The sequence below is a fragment of the Brassica oleracea genome, chromosome C4, assembly GCF_000695525.1.
Source record: "Brassica oleracea var. oleracea cultivar TO1000 chromosome C4, BOL, whole genome shotgun sequence".
Taxonomy (NCBI): Eukaryota; Viridiplantae; Streptophyta; class Magnoliopsida; order Brassicales; family Brassicaceae; genus Brassica; species Brassica oleracea.
In genome coordinates this window covers 3,846,046-3,861,721 of record NC_027751.1, presented here as the reverse complement: position 1 = coordinate 3,861,721, position 15,676 = coordinate 3,846,046, and the positions used below count along the sequence as shown (strand labels likewise).

General features: G+C 37.0%; 2 protein-coding genes across 2 annotated transcripts in view; one reads left to right on the top strand and one right to left on the bottom strand.

The window, feature by feature from the left end:
• Nucleotides 1–1,087, bottom strand: part of LOC106340708 (LOB domain-containing protein 18) — a 6,205-nt gene extending 5,118 nt beyond the window's left edge. The window contains exon 1 of the mRNA XM_013779555.1: nt 606–1,087. Within this exon, the coding sequence (XP_013635009.1) occupies nt 606–965 (360 nt within the window). The 5' untranslated portion in view covers nt 966–1,087. The remainder of the gene's footprint in view (nt 1–605) is intronic.
• An 11,177-nt stretch (nt 1,088–12,264) lies between these two features.
• Nucleotides 12,265–12,922, top strand: LOC106337877 (LOB domain-containing protein 19-like). Its single transcript, XM_013776981.1, has 2 exons — nt 12,265–12,567; nt 12,659–12,922. Exons 1-2 carry the CDS (start codon nt 12,265–12,267, stop codon nt 12,920–12,922), a joined length of 567 nt encoding a protein of 188 aa, XP_013632435.1.
• Nucleotides 12,923–15,676: the final 2,754 nt, after the last annotated feature.

The window sequence follows — 15,676 nt, the reverse complement described above, 5'->3', positions numbered from 1 at the left end:
AAGATGGATGTGCAATTGGAGTATGTGAAGACAAATGATCAAGTAGCTGATATCTTCACCAAGCCACTCAAGCGAGAAGACTTTATCAAGATGAGAAGCTTACTCGGAGTAACAAATCAAGTTTAAGAGGGGGTGTTGAAAGGTAAACTTGATTTGGATCAAGTTAAGTATTGGGCTAATCATGTGTTGATCCAAAACTTAGTCCAAATTCTAGAAAAATCATCCACCTCCAATCATCCACCTCCTTAGAATAAAAATCTAGATATTCTCATAGAATTATCTAGATAATTATAATAAAAAAATCTTAGATATTATGGTAGAATTCTCTAGATTTAGGATTAAAATATGTAAGATATTTTGTATTTTGGAGGCTATAAATACCTCCACTCCCCTTTCATTTTGCATCACCAAGAAATAAACAAAGCTTGTAACAAGTAATAAAAATCTTCTTCTAAGTTATAAAATCTTTATTCTTCACAAAATTTCTTTCTCTTCAAACACTTTAAACACTTTCTCCATCTTTATAAAACTTTTCATTCCAACACATGTTTCATATATAGTGATTTCCAACACATTTATATAATATTGAGCAATAAATTAATTACCTGTTGCTGAAGAGCAAATATGTGAGCAACGCAACCATAGATAGGATCCCTTATCCGAGCCTGAGCTTCATAGCAAATGGTTACAACTGCATCAGCCCGTCGATGAACCGGTATGTGTAAGAGAAGCTTTGAGACGTTGCTTGCCCCGAAAACTTTATGCACCGCCGCAAAATAAGCCGAGCCTTGCTCCGAGTCGAAGTATGGTGCGAATATGCAACCCGGAACACACTTTCTCCTTAAAAACTTACAAGCACCACAAGGCCCACCACCACCGCCACTACTTCCTCCTCCACCGCTGCTACTTCCTCCACCACAACCACCACCTCCCACGGAGGTGATTGTGTTCCCACCGCCGCTCATGACAACCCTACGATTAACGAGTTGTTCTCTCTTTCTTGCTTTTAGGGTTTTTGAATTATTGAGAGAATTTCTTGAAGAAGATAGGAAGTTTTGAGAAGAGGAGGTGAAGAAAGGAGATTAGGGTTTGGTAAAGAAGAGAGTATAGAGAAGAAAGCCTTTAAAGCCACGCGACGACAAAGCTAACCAAAAAAAAAAGAACGATCTCTGTCTCTCTCTTCTTTATCTCTCATATTTTGTTGTTTGCGTGAAGCAAACATGCGATAAGCCTCTTATTCTTTCTCGAAACCTTTGATTGCATAATTATATACTATTTATAGATCAAAAGACAAATAAAAAGATAACTATCATTTTATAAGTCTATCCCTCTTGAAAATATCTCGTGTTTAAACTTCTAGTTTCCAAGAAAAAGAAAATTCTTGCTTTCTCTGTATTGATGTGAGCTTACATGTGAATTGTAATTTTGGAGATATCTCACGACTTTACCTTTACCTTTTCCTTTTATGTTATTAATTACGTACAAGATAGATGGATAAAATACACTTATATCCTTTAATTAAATTAGGCAATCAAATGTTTAAACATCTTACAATTAATAATGAAGACTGCACTTAAAGTAAATAGGCCATCTCTTAAAGCGGAGTTCTTTCCGATTGGAGTTTTTAATATATGAATTATGTATATATTATATATGTATAAGTAATCGTGGAGTCCATAATTTTTGTGAAACTCCATAGATAAAGATTCTTAAAATAGAGTTTTAAGAATCTTTAAGAACCATTATTTATGGGGTTACACAATAATTACACATATATAATATATACATATGTATATACACAGTACATATATATATTAAGAACCCAATGTGGAGAATCCCCATTGGAGATTTCAAATAAAGATTCGATTTCCTAAAGTTGAATAAAAATGCAAAGCATACGTAATTGATCAAAGACCATTTTAAGTAAAAGATAAACATGTTATTAATTAAATGAATTAGTTACGCTTACTATAGGATGACTCGATTGCCAACTTATCTTTCATTCCAAATTCATAAAAGAGCATCAATTATTTTAAATAATCAACTCCCATATTTAGATTTAAAAAAAAATCAATTCCCATATTTAGTAATTAACCTTTCTCTTCCATAATTACCGTAAACGAAGGTAGAATACAAGTACCGACAAAATAAAAAAGCCGACAAAAAAAGAAGAAGGTAGAATACAAGTTGTGACGGGTTCGATTCGGTTTAGAAACGAGATACCCCCGAACCGGGAGTCAAAATGTAATAAAATGTAGTAACGTGTACCAATACTTAGGGTACATGTGGCGTGATGATTGTAACTGCCTAGCGAGTGAAAGATCGAAGAAACGAGTGACGTCAGTCTTCACGTGGGTCCGACGCGCCGTTCCCTTAGAAAGTTGGTAACGCCTCTTGCTTTCTCAATGTCTCCTCCACGTGTATTTAAACTTATCATATATGTGTACACTATATTCATTTTCTAAGTTAAAAATAAAGTTCAGTTTTTTGTTAATATACAGTATGTTTTTGTTAAGTACAATATATTTATATGTTATGGAAATGGAGGTTACGTTGATGATTTTAAAGAAGTTTCATGAGGAGATGAATCATGAATAGATGATGATAATCAAGCACAACAAATATAGGTCCATCAAAAGATTGAAGTTTTGAAGTTGGGAGTTCCATCAAAAACTTTTTTTTTGAACAACAATCTAAAACTTTTATCATCTAATTTTGAGTTTTTTTTCTTTTCAAAACGATATCTTAGTGAGTATTTGATAAGCTACATCAGTACATCATTATTAGTTATAGGTAGAACCTACAAGTTGGAGATGATGATAACCTACTTAACGTGTAACATTAGTTTTAAACTTAAAACCTGTATATACATTTTTTAATAAAAGGCTTCTGTGTATATACATGCATTGCCAGGTAAAAAATATGCATGATCACACTATTTGTTTCTGGGCATGTATGCATGAGTCAAAAGACAATTCTCCCTATCGTACATTATATTTTTTTTAATGATTGATTAGTCATAAACATCGTCGAGTTATATAATAATAGCGTAAATATGAGATAGTGTAGGAGGTGGAAGTGACATGGTACCACAAATTTTGGGGTTGTACAAAAAGAGTCGATCATTTTCGATTAGCATTTATTATTATACTTCGCTACAGTTTTCCTTAGGTTTGTTCTTTATAGCGCATTATATAGTTAATTGTATTCTCTATATAGTAATATATTATCATTGATCGATTGGGTTGATGAAACCTTTTCTTCCACTCGTGCAGTCAAAATGTTGTTCGCATATCATAATATTCTCATCGAGTTTGGTAAAGAAGACATGGATTACAAATCTTAAAATAATTTTACAATTTAATAGACATAATATAAATACACACATGCGTTATTTAACTCATATATTCATACTGGGTTGATCCTGATATCCTATTATTCCTTTTGAAACTCCAAAATCCACCGGTCAAATATCTACTTGAAATAATATTATAAAATGACATGGTGTCGCCTAAAAACAAGGCAACGAGATGGATATAAGAGTTGAGGTGGGAGGATAATACAAGCTAGTATATATACCACTGATCTTTAAATAATGATGCTTAGTATTTTAGCAAATGATAAATACTAACACATATCGAGGGTAATTTTGAACCGGTTGGTAACATATACTCCTAGTCTCTTAGCATCTATACACTTTTTTTTATTAGAAGGTGCAAATCAACACAATTTTAAATGACCAAATATCTTTAAGAATAGATCGTAAAATTATTTATCGAACTACTCAGTTGTAAAAAAAATTTCCACAGTTATAGATTTAAGTTCAACTAAAAAGGGTTACAAGACAATTTTGCTCAAAAAATATGTGGACACATAGAACAAGCCAGGAACTGAAAATCTAGCTAGCTAGTACAAATTACAAAACCTGATATGAATTGTTAGTTTACAAAGTTATGCCCAGCGATTTATAGTCGATGAGTTTGTCTCCGTGTTCCACAAATTGACAAATGATTCCTTAAAAGTATAAATGTGGCCTTGAATTATACTAGTATATGAAGTATATTCATAAATTGACTCTATTATAAATTATATAAACATAATCCCAAAATTCGTGTACCTTGTTTATATAACCACAAACACAAAAACACACGCACACGCATATATATGACTTCGTTTTAAGTCTATTTGATGACAAATAGTAAAGAGAATAATAAATTGTTAAATTTTTGTTCAAAATAATAATAATAATAAATGGTTAGCTAGCAAAATATTCAATTCACTATTACTTTTTTCAACATTATGAAGAAAGAATTACTTGTTTGATATAATAATTGCCTCCTGGTCGGATAATTATCAGACAGTGGTTGCATTTCAAACGTAAGACAGTTTTAATCAATAGTTCTGGTCGCATATTCAAATTCGACAAATTATCAGTCAAATCTGAAATTCCTCGATATTTTTTTTCGAACTACATCGTCGAAATGTATAGGCTCATAGTCTTTTTTTGTAACACATATTTTTTTCATAAATAAAGAAGCCCTCGGGCTCATTGTCGACCCACTAAGGATTAGAAACAACTGAAACAGAAAGAGCGACTTTGGCTAGTCGATCGGCTTCCACATTGGAAGACCGACGAATATGAGCAAAGGAGATCTCGACAAACACAGAAGAGAGTTCTTGTATATCTTTGACGATCCCAAAAATCTCTTTCACCTGTGCGTCGTTGTTGATAGCTCTGATGAGCGTTGAGTTGTCAGAGAGCATCCGGAGCTTGGAGAGCCCGAGCTTCACTGCGTCGATGGTACCTACACGGAGCGCCAGTGCTTCCGCGATAAGAGGGGAGTTTACACTTCCTTGGGGTTTCGATCCTTGACTGATAGTGGTTCCCGATTCTTCTCTGATGATCCAAGCTAGTCCCGCTTTCTTCGACTCTGCGTCAAAGGCTGCGTCTGATTTGCATGTTGGTATAGCATCTTCGGCGGTTTGAATCCGGTGAGTTCTCCTTGCTTGTGTTAGTCCCTGCGTTGTTGGTGTTTTCTGCGGTTGCGCATTGATCCATTCCCTTGCAAGTCTTACAGCTTTTGTTGCGGTTTCTTCAGGTGTGAGAGTTCTTTTCTCAAACAATAATGTATTCCGAGCTGTCCAAAGAACCCAACACATCCACGGGAGGATAGTGGTGGAGACCCCTGTAGGGGGGAGGCATGTCAAGCGTCTACAGGCTATTACCGCTTTTTTGAAGTCTGTCTCCGTAGCTAGGTGAACTACTTGTCTTAACGGGATTAGCTTCCAGACTTCTTGAGCAAAAGGGCAATTAAAAAAGATGTGCATTGCGGATTCTGTACCCTTGCATCTGATACATAGCGCCTCTGATTGGATTCCGCGTCTTCGCAGGTTCTCTCCAAGCGGGACCGCCTCTTGGATGATTGACCACATGAACAACTGCACCTTAGGTGAGCATTTTGCGTTCCAGATGTCCTTTATCCAGTCGAAAGCATCTGCGATATGTTCTTGTATACGCTGAGTTCTCATTGCTGCTGTATAGTAACCTGATTTAGTGGTGTATTTGCCTGATTGTAGCGGTTGCCATACATGGATGTCCTCTGTGGTTGGATGTCCTGGATTTAGCAGCTGGATCTCCTTTGCCATCAGAGGTAAAAGCGCTTCGACTTTACTCTTGTTCCACTTCATGTCTGACGTTAGGAGGTCGGAGACCGTTAGGTCCAAAGCTGATTCTTGTATAGGTCCATAAGGCTTAGTGTTCTTATCTAAAGATATCCAAGAATCTTTCCACACCTTAGTTGATAAGCCATTCCCTAGTGCCTTGCCCACATTATCTCTTAGTAACTCTCGACCATGTAAGATGCTCCTCCAACCATGAGAACACACTGCGGGAACTGAAACTTCCATGAAGCTTTTATTATGGCAATATTTTCCCAGGAGTACTCTCGCCAGTAGACAGTTTGGATTAGTTAAGATACGCCATGCTTGCTTAGCTAGGAGGGCTTGATTGAATAACTGAATATCCCTTAGCCCTAAGCCACCTCCCGCCTTCGGCATAGTTAGTCTGTCCCAAGCCACCCAGCACATTTTCTTAACTCCATCGGAACTGTCCCACCAGAACCGTGTAAGAACTGATTGTATTCTCTTACATAAACTGACAGGTAACTCAAAACAGGACATAGTGAATGTAGGGATTGCCGTCAATACTGCCTTCAGCATGGTCAGTTTCCCGGCCTTTGAGAGGTGTCTTGTTGAATAGTTCGAGGCTCTCTGTCTTATTCGGTCCACCAGTGTTGTAAAAAGGTCCATTTTCCTTCTGCCGAAATGCTCAGGTAACCCCAAGTATTTTCCTTGGCCTCCTTCTTTTACAATTCCAAGTGCTTCTTTGACAGATCTCTTTGTGTCTTCTGGTGTTTTGGATGAAAAGGTGATTGAAGATTTCTCACTGTTGATCTTCTGCCCCGAAGCCAGTTCATACTCCTTCAAGATATTAGAGAGTGCAGCGCAACTGGCAGATGATGTCTGACAGAAGAACATGGTGTCATCTGCGAAGAGCAGATGATTCACTCTTGGACTTCCTCTGGCTACTCGGATGCCTTGCAAGGTACCTTCTTTCTCTGCCTTTTGACACAGTCCTGATAATACTTGGCCGCACAGAATGAATAAGTATGGGGAGAGTGGATCTCCCTGTCTTATTCCTCTTTGAGGAGTCACTGAGCCATGAACCGAGTCATTGATTAGGTAGGAGTAGGATACTGTCGACACACATTGCATGATTAGTTGAATCCATTTAGAGTGGAAACCTAGCCTTTGGAGAACTTTCTCAATAAACCCCCACTCCACCCTATCATAGGCTTTAGACATGTCTGTCTTGACTGCCATGGTGCATCTTTTCTGAGCTTGGGATATTTTCAGGAACTGAAGCACTTCGTGAGTAATCAGAATGTTGTCCGCTATGGCCCTTCCTATAATGAATGCTGATTGGTTCTCCGAGATGATCAGGTGTAGCACTGTCTTCAGTCTTAGCGCTAGTAATTTGGATATGATCTTAAAAAAAACATTGCAGAGGGCAATAGGACGATAATCTGCCACCTTTTTTGCCCCCACTGTCTTTGGAATTAGCCTAACATGGGTTACATTCTGTACAGGCCGGAGCACCCCTGTGTTGAAGAAGAGCTGGACTTCCTTGATTACCGCTGGACCCACGACTTCCCAATTTGCTTGGAAGAAGCTAGCCGAGAATCCGTCCGGACCTGGTGCCTTATCAGGGTGAATAACAAAGGTGGCTTCCCTGATTTCTGCTGCAGAGGGGTCTTGAATCAGTGCCTCATTGATCTGAGATGAAACGCAAGGCCTGAGAGCTTCTTCAACAATGTGCAGGTCTGTGGTCTGGTTAGCCTTGAAAAGGTTGTCATAATATTTGCATATTACGTTAGCTATCTGCTCCTCCTCAAACCAAGGTACACCAGCATCATTTTCTATCACTGTCATACGGTTTTTGGATTTTCTAGCCTTTGTGGTAGCATGAAAATAGCTTGTGTTTGAGTCCCCCAATGCCAACCATAGCTGCCTACTTCTCTGCTTCCAATATTCTTCTTCTTGTTTGTAGGCAGTTAATAGTTGCATGTTGATTCGATGAATTAGATCATCATCATGCACAGGGTTGGACATAGCATCATCGAGTTGGATACGGAGTGTTTCTATCATCTTCCTGCTATTTGCTTGAAACTCCTTACTCCACTCACAGATTGCTCGTCGACAGCAGGCTAATCTTCCTCCGACATCTAAATGGGTAGTCCTTTCCCATACTTCTCGGATAATTAGCTTCACCTCTATGTGATCTTTTAATCTTCTGTCAAATCTAAAGATTTTTAGCCCTTTCTTCCTTCTTGTGTCCAGAAATGTTAGTAGAGGTCGATGATCTGAGGCTTCGTACTTGAGGTATTGACTTCTGCAGGAGGGAAACACCTCCATCCAGTCACTATTGCTGATGGCTCTGTCCAGTCTACATTGCACCATGTGGGTATTTCTCTTTCCTCTCCACGACAGAAAATTACCATAGTGTTTGATATCAAAAAGGTCATTCTCGGACAGGAATGAGCGGAATGCACAAAAAGTACCCTCTGCTCTCTCAGGTCCACCTTTCTTTTCACTATTCTCTGTGATTTCATTGAAATCACCTGTTAAGAACCACGGTTGGCCTGATGCAGGTTTTAGGGTGGAGATCTCATTCCAAACCTCCAGTCTCTTTGTATGATCTGGTTCTCCATACACAAATGTAATTTGGAAGGTAACGCCTTTCTGCGTAATTATTGTGTCAATGAAGTTCTTATTACTGGATCTGACCGTGAGTTGGATTTCATTGTTCCAGATTAGGAACAAACCTCCACTTCCTGGACCGTTGGGGGAAACTTCGTGGAAGTTTTCAAGCGGGTACCACTCTAAGTTTTTCTTTACCACTTCGAGATTGTTCTTCGTTTCCATGAGGAAAATGATGTCAGGCGAGTTCCTTCTGTGGATTTCTCGCAGTCTCTGGACTGTTGCAGGGTTCCCCAGCCCGCAGCAGTTCCAGCTCAGTGTGACTAAGGAGCCTGGGGTGGAGCATCCCGAAAATCCGAGGTCTTTCTAGACATTGTTGGGATGAGTTGAATAGGCGGGTTCTGTGCTGAAGATGACCCCGAAATCACTGGAGCTTTTCCATTTTTCTTCGCTCCTCTGGCAGATGATTCCCCACCAGTTTTTCCTCTGTTTGGTGAGTTCTGAATCTGAGATAGTCTTCGTTTCTTTAGACTCGCTCCTAAGAGCACATTAGGACTGCTGCGGGGTGATCTTCTTTTAGAGGACCTGCTAGTTCCTCTTCTTACTTTATTTTGGAACTCTTGTAGTGTTTCTTCTTTCTCTTCCTCTGCTTGGGGTTTTGCTGGTGGTCTCTGTGATAGACCCCTGCTCACCCTTGGTTCCATAGAGGCACTAACAATTAGTGACCTTATTCTTGCAGCATTCTCTTTCCGTTTGTTCAAGAGTGCAGCCTCAGTCCTTGGTGAGATGTCACTGTAGTATGGGTCCATGCCTATATCTTCTTCCACATCTTCCCCTCCTTGAGGGCTTCTGATCAGTGATGGATCCGGAAAAAGGAACTCTTGGGAGGGTTTTTCCTGGATTGGAGGAGGAGTGTTCGGATTACTGTTAAGAGCTCCTTCAGCGACGGGGAGGTTGTGTTGGTTAGATGAGGAAGCGACAATTCTCGCAGCTGTCTCTTCCATTAGACCACTTGCATCACTATAAAGGACACGCTGGCGTCGTGCAGCGGCTTCTATTGGATCAGTGCAATTTAGGTACTGACGTGTAACTTCGTGGAGATCTTCCATCACTTCTTCCACTGTTGCTAGGCGCTCCTTGTGTGTCCCCATCTGAGCATTATTCTTGGGAGCGTTTTGTTCTCGGTTTGGTTCAGCAGGGGCTGGGGCTAGTGTCGAATTCACTTCTTGTTCCCCGCTCCTCTTAGGCCTCCATTGACTCGTGCTTCTCTGGGGGAATAAATCTCTGCCTCTTCGGATTGATCTGGCTGCCTGGTCTCTCTCCTTAACATAAGCTGGTGAGCTGTATATCTTACCATTTTCCTGTGCCGCCTTTTGCCTCCACGTTAGGTTTGAATTGTCTAATGTTATTGTATTCGTCTCAGGTGGCGGGTTTCTAGTTTGTTTGGTACTAATTCTCTCACCAAAGGCATTGCCATGTCTATCTACTCTTTCCTGGAAGGGGTGGTAGCTAGAACCTCCTTTTCCTTGGTTAGATTTCTCTTGGTATGTCTCCATTACTCCTTCCTGAGGGGCAGCCAAGTAGCGTTTCTCTGAGATTGTTTTATGTTCTGTTGACATCAGCGTCTTTCGTTGTTCCCCAGCTATAGAGTTTTGAGTGAGTGGTGATCTTGACGAGTGAGCCACCATCCTTTCCTCAGGGAGTATAGGCTCATAGTCACAATGTAGATATATGGCAGTATACATGCATCCCCTGAATATATATTTAAAGGGATGCTTTAAACGAATTGTCTAATTGATCAAGCATACTAATAATTAAGTATACCGTTTTTGTTTTTGTTTAAAATAGAAGACCGATGCAAGTTCGAATATGTTAAGCTCTTTGGGGCATTAAATTTAAACATCTGAAAATTATGGAGCTGGAGGCTAATTACAATTGTTGTAAAACGGAGTAGAGCGATTCACGTATTAGCAGACAAGAAACCGAACGGCGCAATTCGGTTCTCCAACGCTCCTATTTCCTACTTACTCTTAATTAAATAAGTATATGTATGGTTGGATACTGAAGACTATCATTTTGAGTTAACGACGATCTATATTTATGTCAGAGAGATCGTTTGGAAATTAACATATCACAAAACAAAATTTGGAATTTTTAATCTCTTGTATAGACTTTAAACTTAATGGTTACAAAAAGTACCCCTTATAAATTCAAAAGTCAACTCTGAAAATGATAACAATAACTAGTTAACTACTAGTGTTTCAAAAAAAAAAAAACTAGTAAACTAGTACTAAACAATAATCAAGTGGTTGTGCGTTGAGTTATGAATATTGGTATTATTGTGATGGATGAGGCATTACAAATAGTAGACCGTATACAGACGCAATAAAAAGGGTTGTTATAGGCTCACTATTAGAGAATGGATGGTGATGTAAGTGAATGAATGCTTAGGTCCGTGTGACATGAAATCATAGAGGATATGGTCATGCGACGTGTATAGGTCTTACGACGTGGTTGTTTTGTTTACCTTGGAAAACAGCATACAAGCAGTTTCTGTTTTGTCTCTTTGGCTTCAAATTCTCGAAGAATTTTTTTCCTCAAGCAACCACGTGCTTTTCAGTGTTTAATTACTTTCACCCAAAAAAAACATGGTTAATGGAAGTTGATTTCCTCATGAATTTAGTCATTGAGTTTGTGCAAATATGTTGCGTTGCGAGCACTGGTTAGTTCAATACATATTAGTATGAAATTATTACCTTTAAAAGTTAGTAACCTTAAAGAGTTTTCTTCATAAATTTATATGTTCTTAGTTTGAAAATAAATTTAATACTAAGAATAAATAGAAACACTAGAAAAGAGATGACTGGATCGAGTGTGAGTTAATAATGTCGGGTGAAACAGAAACAAAAGGAAGAAGCAATAAAGAAGGTCAGGAGATTGGGTTCTCAAATCTCTCTTCACGAAAACTATCACTTTGACCTTGATTGTGACCGGGATTGTGATAGTGGAGAATGGAAAAGAGAAATTTAATTATATAGCTGTCTTGTCTCACTTACGAAAGATCTAACTTATTAGTAATACTTGCATGTTTTGGTGTTTGTGTGTTTTTCAGTGTCAATTGTGCATCGCCTCCAATGTTTGTCGCACTCCGGTTTCTCTAAACCAACCCTCGTGTTGAGACGTTCTTACATCTAGGGTTATGGTTTGAATCAGACATCTCAAGACTCCGTCCTACATTTTCAATGTCTAATGCGTTCATGTGGGGATATCTATATACATGTATACACTCAAATTTCGTACATGTACATTAAGGGAAAGAGAGAGAGAGAGAGAGAGAGAGAGAGAGAGAGAGAGAGAGAGAGAGAGAGAGAGAAGTGTGACAACAGATGTGAAAGCATGAAAAGAAAGTGCATGAATAGGGGCCAGTTGGGCTACAAATTATGTAATAAAAAATGTTAGGGTTTTAGGGTTATGTACATTTAATTTGAGCTATACGAATTGATCACACGTGGTATGTGCACTTTGATATCGATCTTATCTTTGCGTATATATCTTTTAAACAACATATATATTTCATTTAACAGATTAGTGGATGGCCTACTTGGTAGCGTTTGTTTGATTTTACTTTCAGTCACACTAAAAATCTTGAACATGTTACAAGAAGATCATTTATAACATAGAATTTTGGAACCGATATTAAATGTTCATAGGAGGATATATAATAATTACATGTACATTAATACATGAGTAGTATTCACGTAAAGCTTAAGAACTAGTAAAATATATAATAAATGAATAATAAGCGGCTGATCATTCAATAGGGTTCACAAACTTACATTGACGGTCAAAACTCAAAACACTTTTCATTCTTGTATATAAAATCACTGGAGTAGCTCAACGACTTGGCCTGTCATGTAAATAAACAACTCACTCATATATTTACATTCTTAGCAAGAAAAAATAAAATAAACAACTCATCTCTTTCTCTCATTCTACTTGAAGATAATGACCGGAAACTTGAACGGCGGTGGAAGAGGAGGAGAAGGACCATGCGGGGCGTGCAAGTTCTTGAGGAGGAAGTGTGTGAGTGGATGCGTTTTCGCTCCTTATTTCGATGCAGAGCAAGGGACTGCTACGTTTGCAGCGGTTCACAAAGTGTTTGGAGCAAGCAATGCCTCTAAGATGTTACTGAGATTGCCTTTGAACAAGCGGCATGATGCGGTCTCCACGCTCTGTTACGAGGCTTTGGCTAGGCTCAGTGATCCTGTTTATGGCTCTGTTGGCCATCTCTTCTCTCTTCAACACCAGGTCCTTTATTTGAAACATTTTCTTAAATGCTAGTGGACTGTTACATTTATGTTGAAACTTACAAGACTTTGTGTTTATTGGGTGTACTTAGGTTATGAATCTACAAGCTGAGATTGCTCATGTTCAAGCTCGTCTTTCAACCTTTCAGCGTTTTTCTGTAATCCCTCCAAAACAAATGCAACAGCCACCTCATAACAATGAATATCCGGTGGAACAAACTAACTTGGATTTTGCGTGGGAAGAAGAACAATTATCTCTGGCTGGAAATGAAAATGGTGAATTTCAAGAACTGGCGATGCAGTTCGTCTCTAAGTATTTACCGGAAGTCAAACTTCCGGCTTGCACTTTCAGTTAGGTTAAATCACAAGCCAGACTTATGTAGTATAGCAGTGGAGGAGTGTCTTGATGAAAAAAAGTTGACAGAGTTTTTATTCTTCATAGTTGACTATCTCCACTGATATCATTACTTTCTTAATAGTGATGTGTTGCGTTTTTGGAAATTATCTGTATTTCCATGAACATCAGATCATGATTAGTGTTATGGTTCTCATTCTGCAAAAACTAGTTTTATGATTTTGGGTTACCAATCAACCAAAATTATTTCTTTAAGCTTTACTCTTTTGTTGTAACTGATGCTATCGGTTGGATTTAATAGGAAATGATATCGTTTTTTTTTAAAAAAAAGGCCAATAAACAAAACCAATACAAGACGAACAAACCAAATATCTTACTAAGATTCAACTTTAGTGATGATAGGTTTATTGGATTTTGAAGTAGTATACCAATGATGATTTTAGAAAATTCCTTCTATTTTGAAGATATAGTAATTGATACTAAAATAGATTGATAGAGACCAGGATGAGCTAGTGTTGTTGTTAATGAAGATCGATGACAATCATATATATGTGTTCTTGAGATTTTCTTTTTTTTTGGCTTTACGGATCTGTTTTGTTTTGATGGAGTATTGCCTCTGTATAATGCTCATGTCTGAAGCCTTTGCTTGATTACCCTGGATCTTCCAATTTCGGGTGAACTGTACTTGTTCAAGCTTAATCTAATGAAGATTTAAATGGGAAAAATAAGAAAGGAAGTTGAATTTGTCAACCAAAATTTGAGGAAAAAAATATTTTCACACACAAAATTGTAATTGCAAACTTAAAAAGTCAGTTGGGCTTAAACTCAAAAGTTTAAATGTTTGCAATTACACTTCACCCAAAATTTTGACGGACTTCAAGAGCTACAATGGGCCTTGTTATTTAAAAATAATTGACGATTTCAAATTTGAATTGAATTGGACTTTAAAAACCCCCAAAATAATAAGAAAGAATCATACATCCCACTATATATGCGAAGTGATTTTGCCACGTATCATTTCTACAATTAATTTCACAAAACAAATATGACATGGCTTCCGGAAAAATATGACATGGATAATTTCATTTAATGTTGATTTATATTTTGACAAAATTATTAGAATATGGTAATAATTAATATATTACATTTAATATTGATATTTCTTTTTGGTAAAATTTTTTTAAAATATGATAATAACTCATACATTATCTATAAAATAAATATATTCATATATAACATTTTAAATTTCCAAATATTATTATTTTTGTATAATTATACAATTTGTATTACTAAAGCTTTCAAAATTTTCTACAATTTTTTTAAAATTTAAATATCTAATCGTAAGATCATTAGTTTCTTATATATCTACAAATTTTATAAATATTTTTTAGGCTACATTTTTGATAATTATACAATTTTATATCATTTTTATTAGTTTTATACAAATTTATTTAATATATATCAAATCTATATTAAATATTAGTAAGAAAATAGTAAAATCTATAATATTTAATAAAATTTATTTTTAAATATAAGTTAAGTTTAAGAAGTTACTTACTGCACATGGTGCAGGAAAACACCTAATTGCTAAAACATAATGAAAGATAGAAGAGGGTAAAGAGAGTCATATATTACTCTTTTAAATTTTTTAAAATGAGTTATACACTGCTCCTTTAAAATTTAAATTTTCAACTATATTCAGGGGCTGGACAGAGCGGGTTGAAACTTATGCCTTGGGCCTCATTTATACAAGGCTTTCAAATTTTGTTTGAAAAAATTGTTATAATTATTATTTTTAGCTATACTAAGAGCATATGCAATGGTGTACTCCACCTTAGACCAACCGCAACGGAAGCCCTTAGCGATTCCTAAGGGTCATTACCAAAGTTAATGGTAATATAAAAACTATATTTCAGCATAATTATCTAAGGATCAACCCGTAACTAAGAGGTCGAGGGAGCTGAACCTTGGGCGACGTGGCAGGTGGGTATTGGCGGAAGATTTATTCGTCTTTGGTAGACGGAAAAAAAATTCATTTTCGACGAAGGAGAGAAAAAAAAGAAAGCTGTCGAGAAAAGGCGATAAAAGGCGATTTCCAATCGATTTTGACGAAGGTAAATTAAAGCTTTCTTTTGCTGTTTTTTCGATTTAGATTAGGTTACATGTTGTTTTCCTCTGAAATTAGGGTTCTGATTTGTGTTTTCAATCGATTTGTGGACAAAAACGTTTGAAATTAGGGTGTCAAAGATTTCAATATTTGAAATTGTTGTTCTTCTTTATTCAATTTTGAAAAACTACTGACTGTTTGATCACATTTTTTTGCAGGAATAGTGTATTTTGTTAGTCTAATAATAAATATAACTTCAAAACTAATGGTCGCTGCACTACTCTCTCTGTTTTATCCTAGTGTATTTTGTTAGTCTAATAATAAATATAACTTAAAAAATAGCAGTACTCTGTCGGAGCAATTGTGAATGTAATTAACTTTTTAAAAATATTAGCTTGGTTAAATGTTAGTTCTAGTTTGATTGGTTAAATTCTAGTTATAGTTAGCTTATTTAAATGCTAGTTTGCTTTTTACCTTCCTACCGCCAAGGATTTGATTGTTTTAAATGTTTTAGAGGTGTTATTAATATGATTTGATTGGTGTTGAATGCAAGTACTTTGCTTTCCACCTTCCTAACTGCTCGGTTGAAATGTATCTTAGGTTAAAGGTCGCCTACTTAAGGCTATGTGTTGCTATTAGAGCGACACA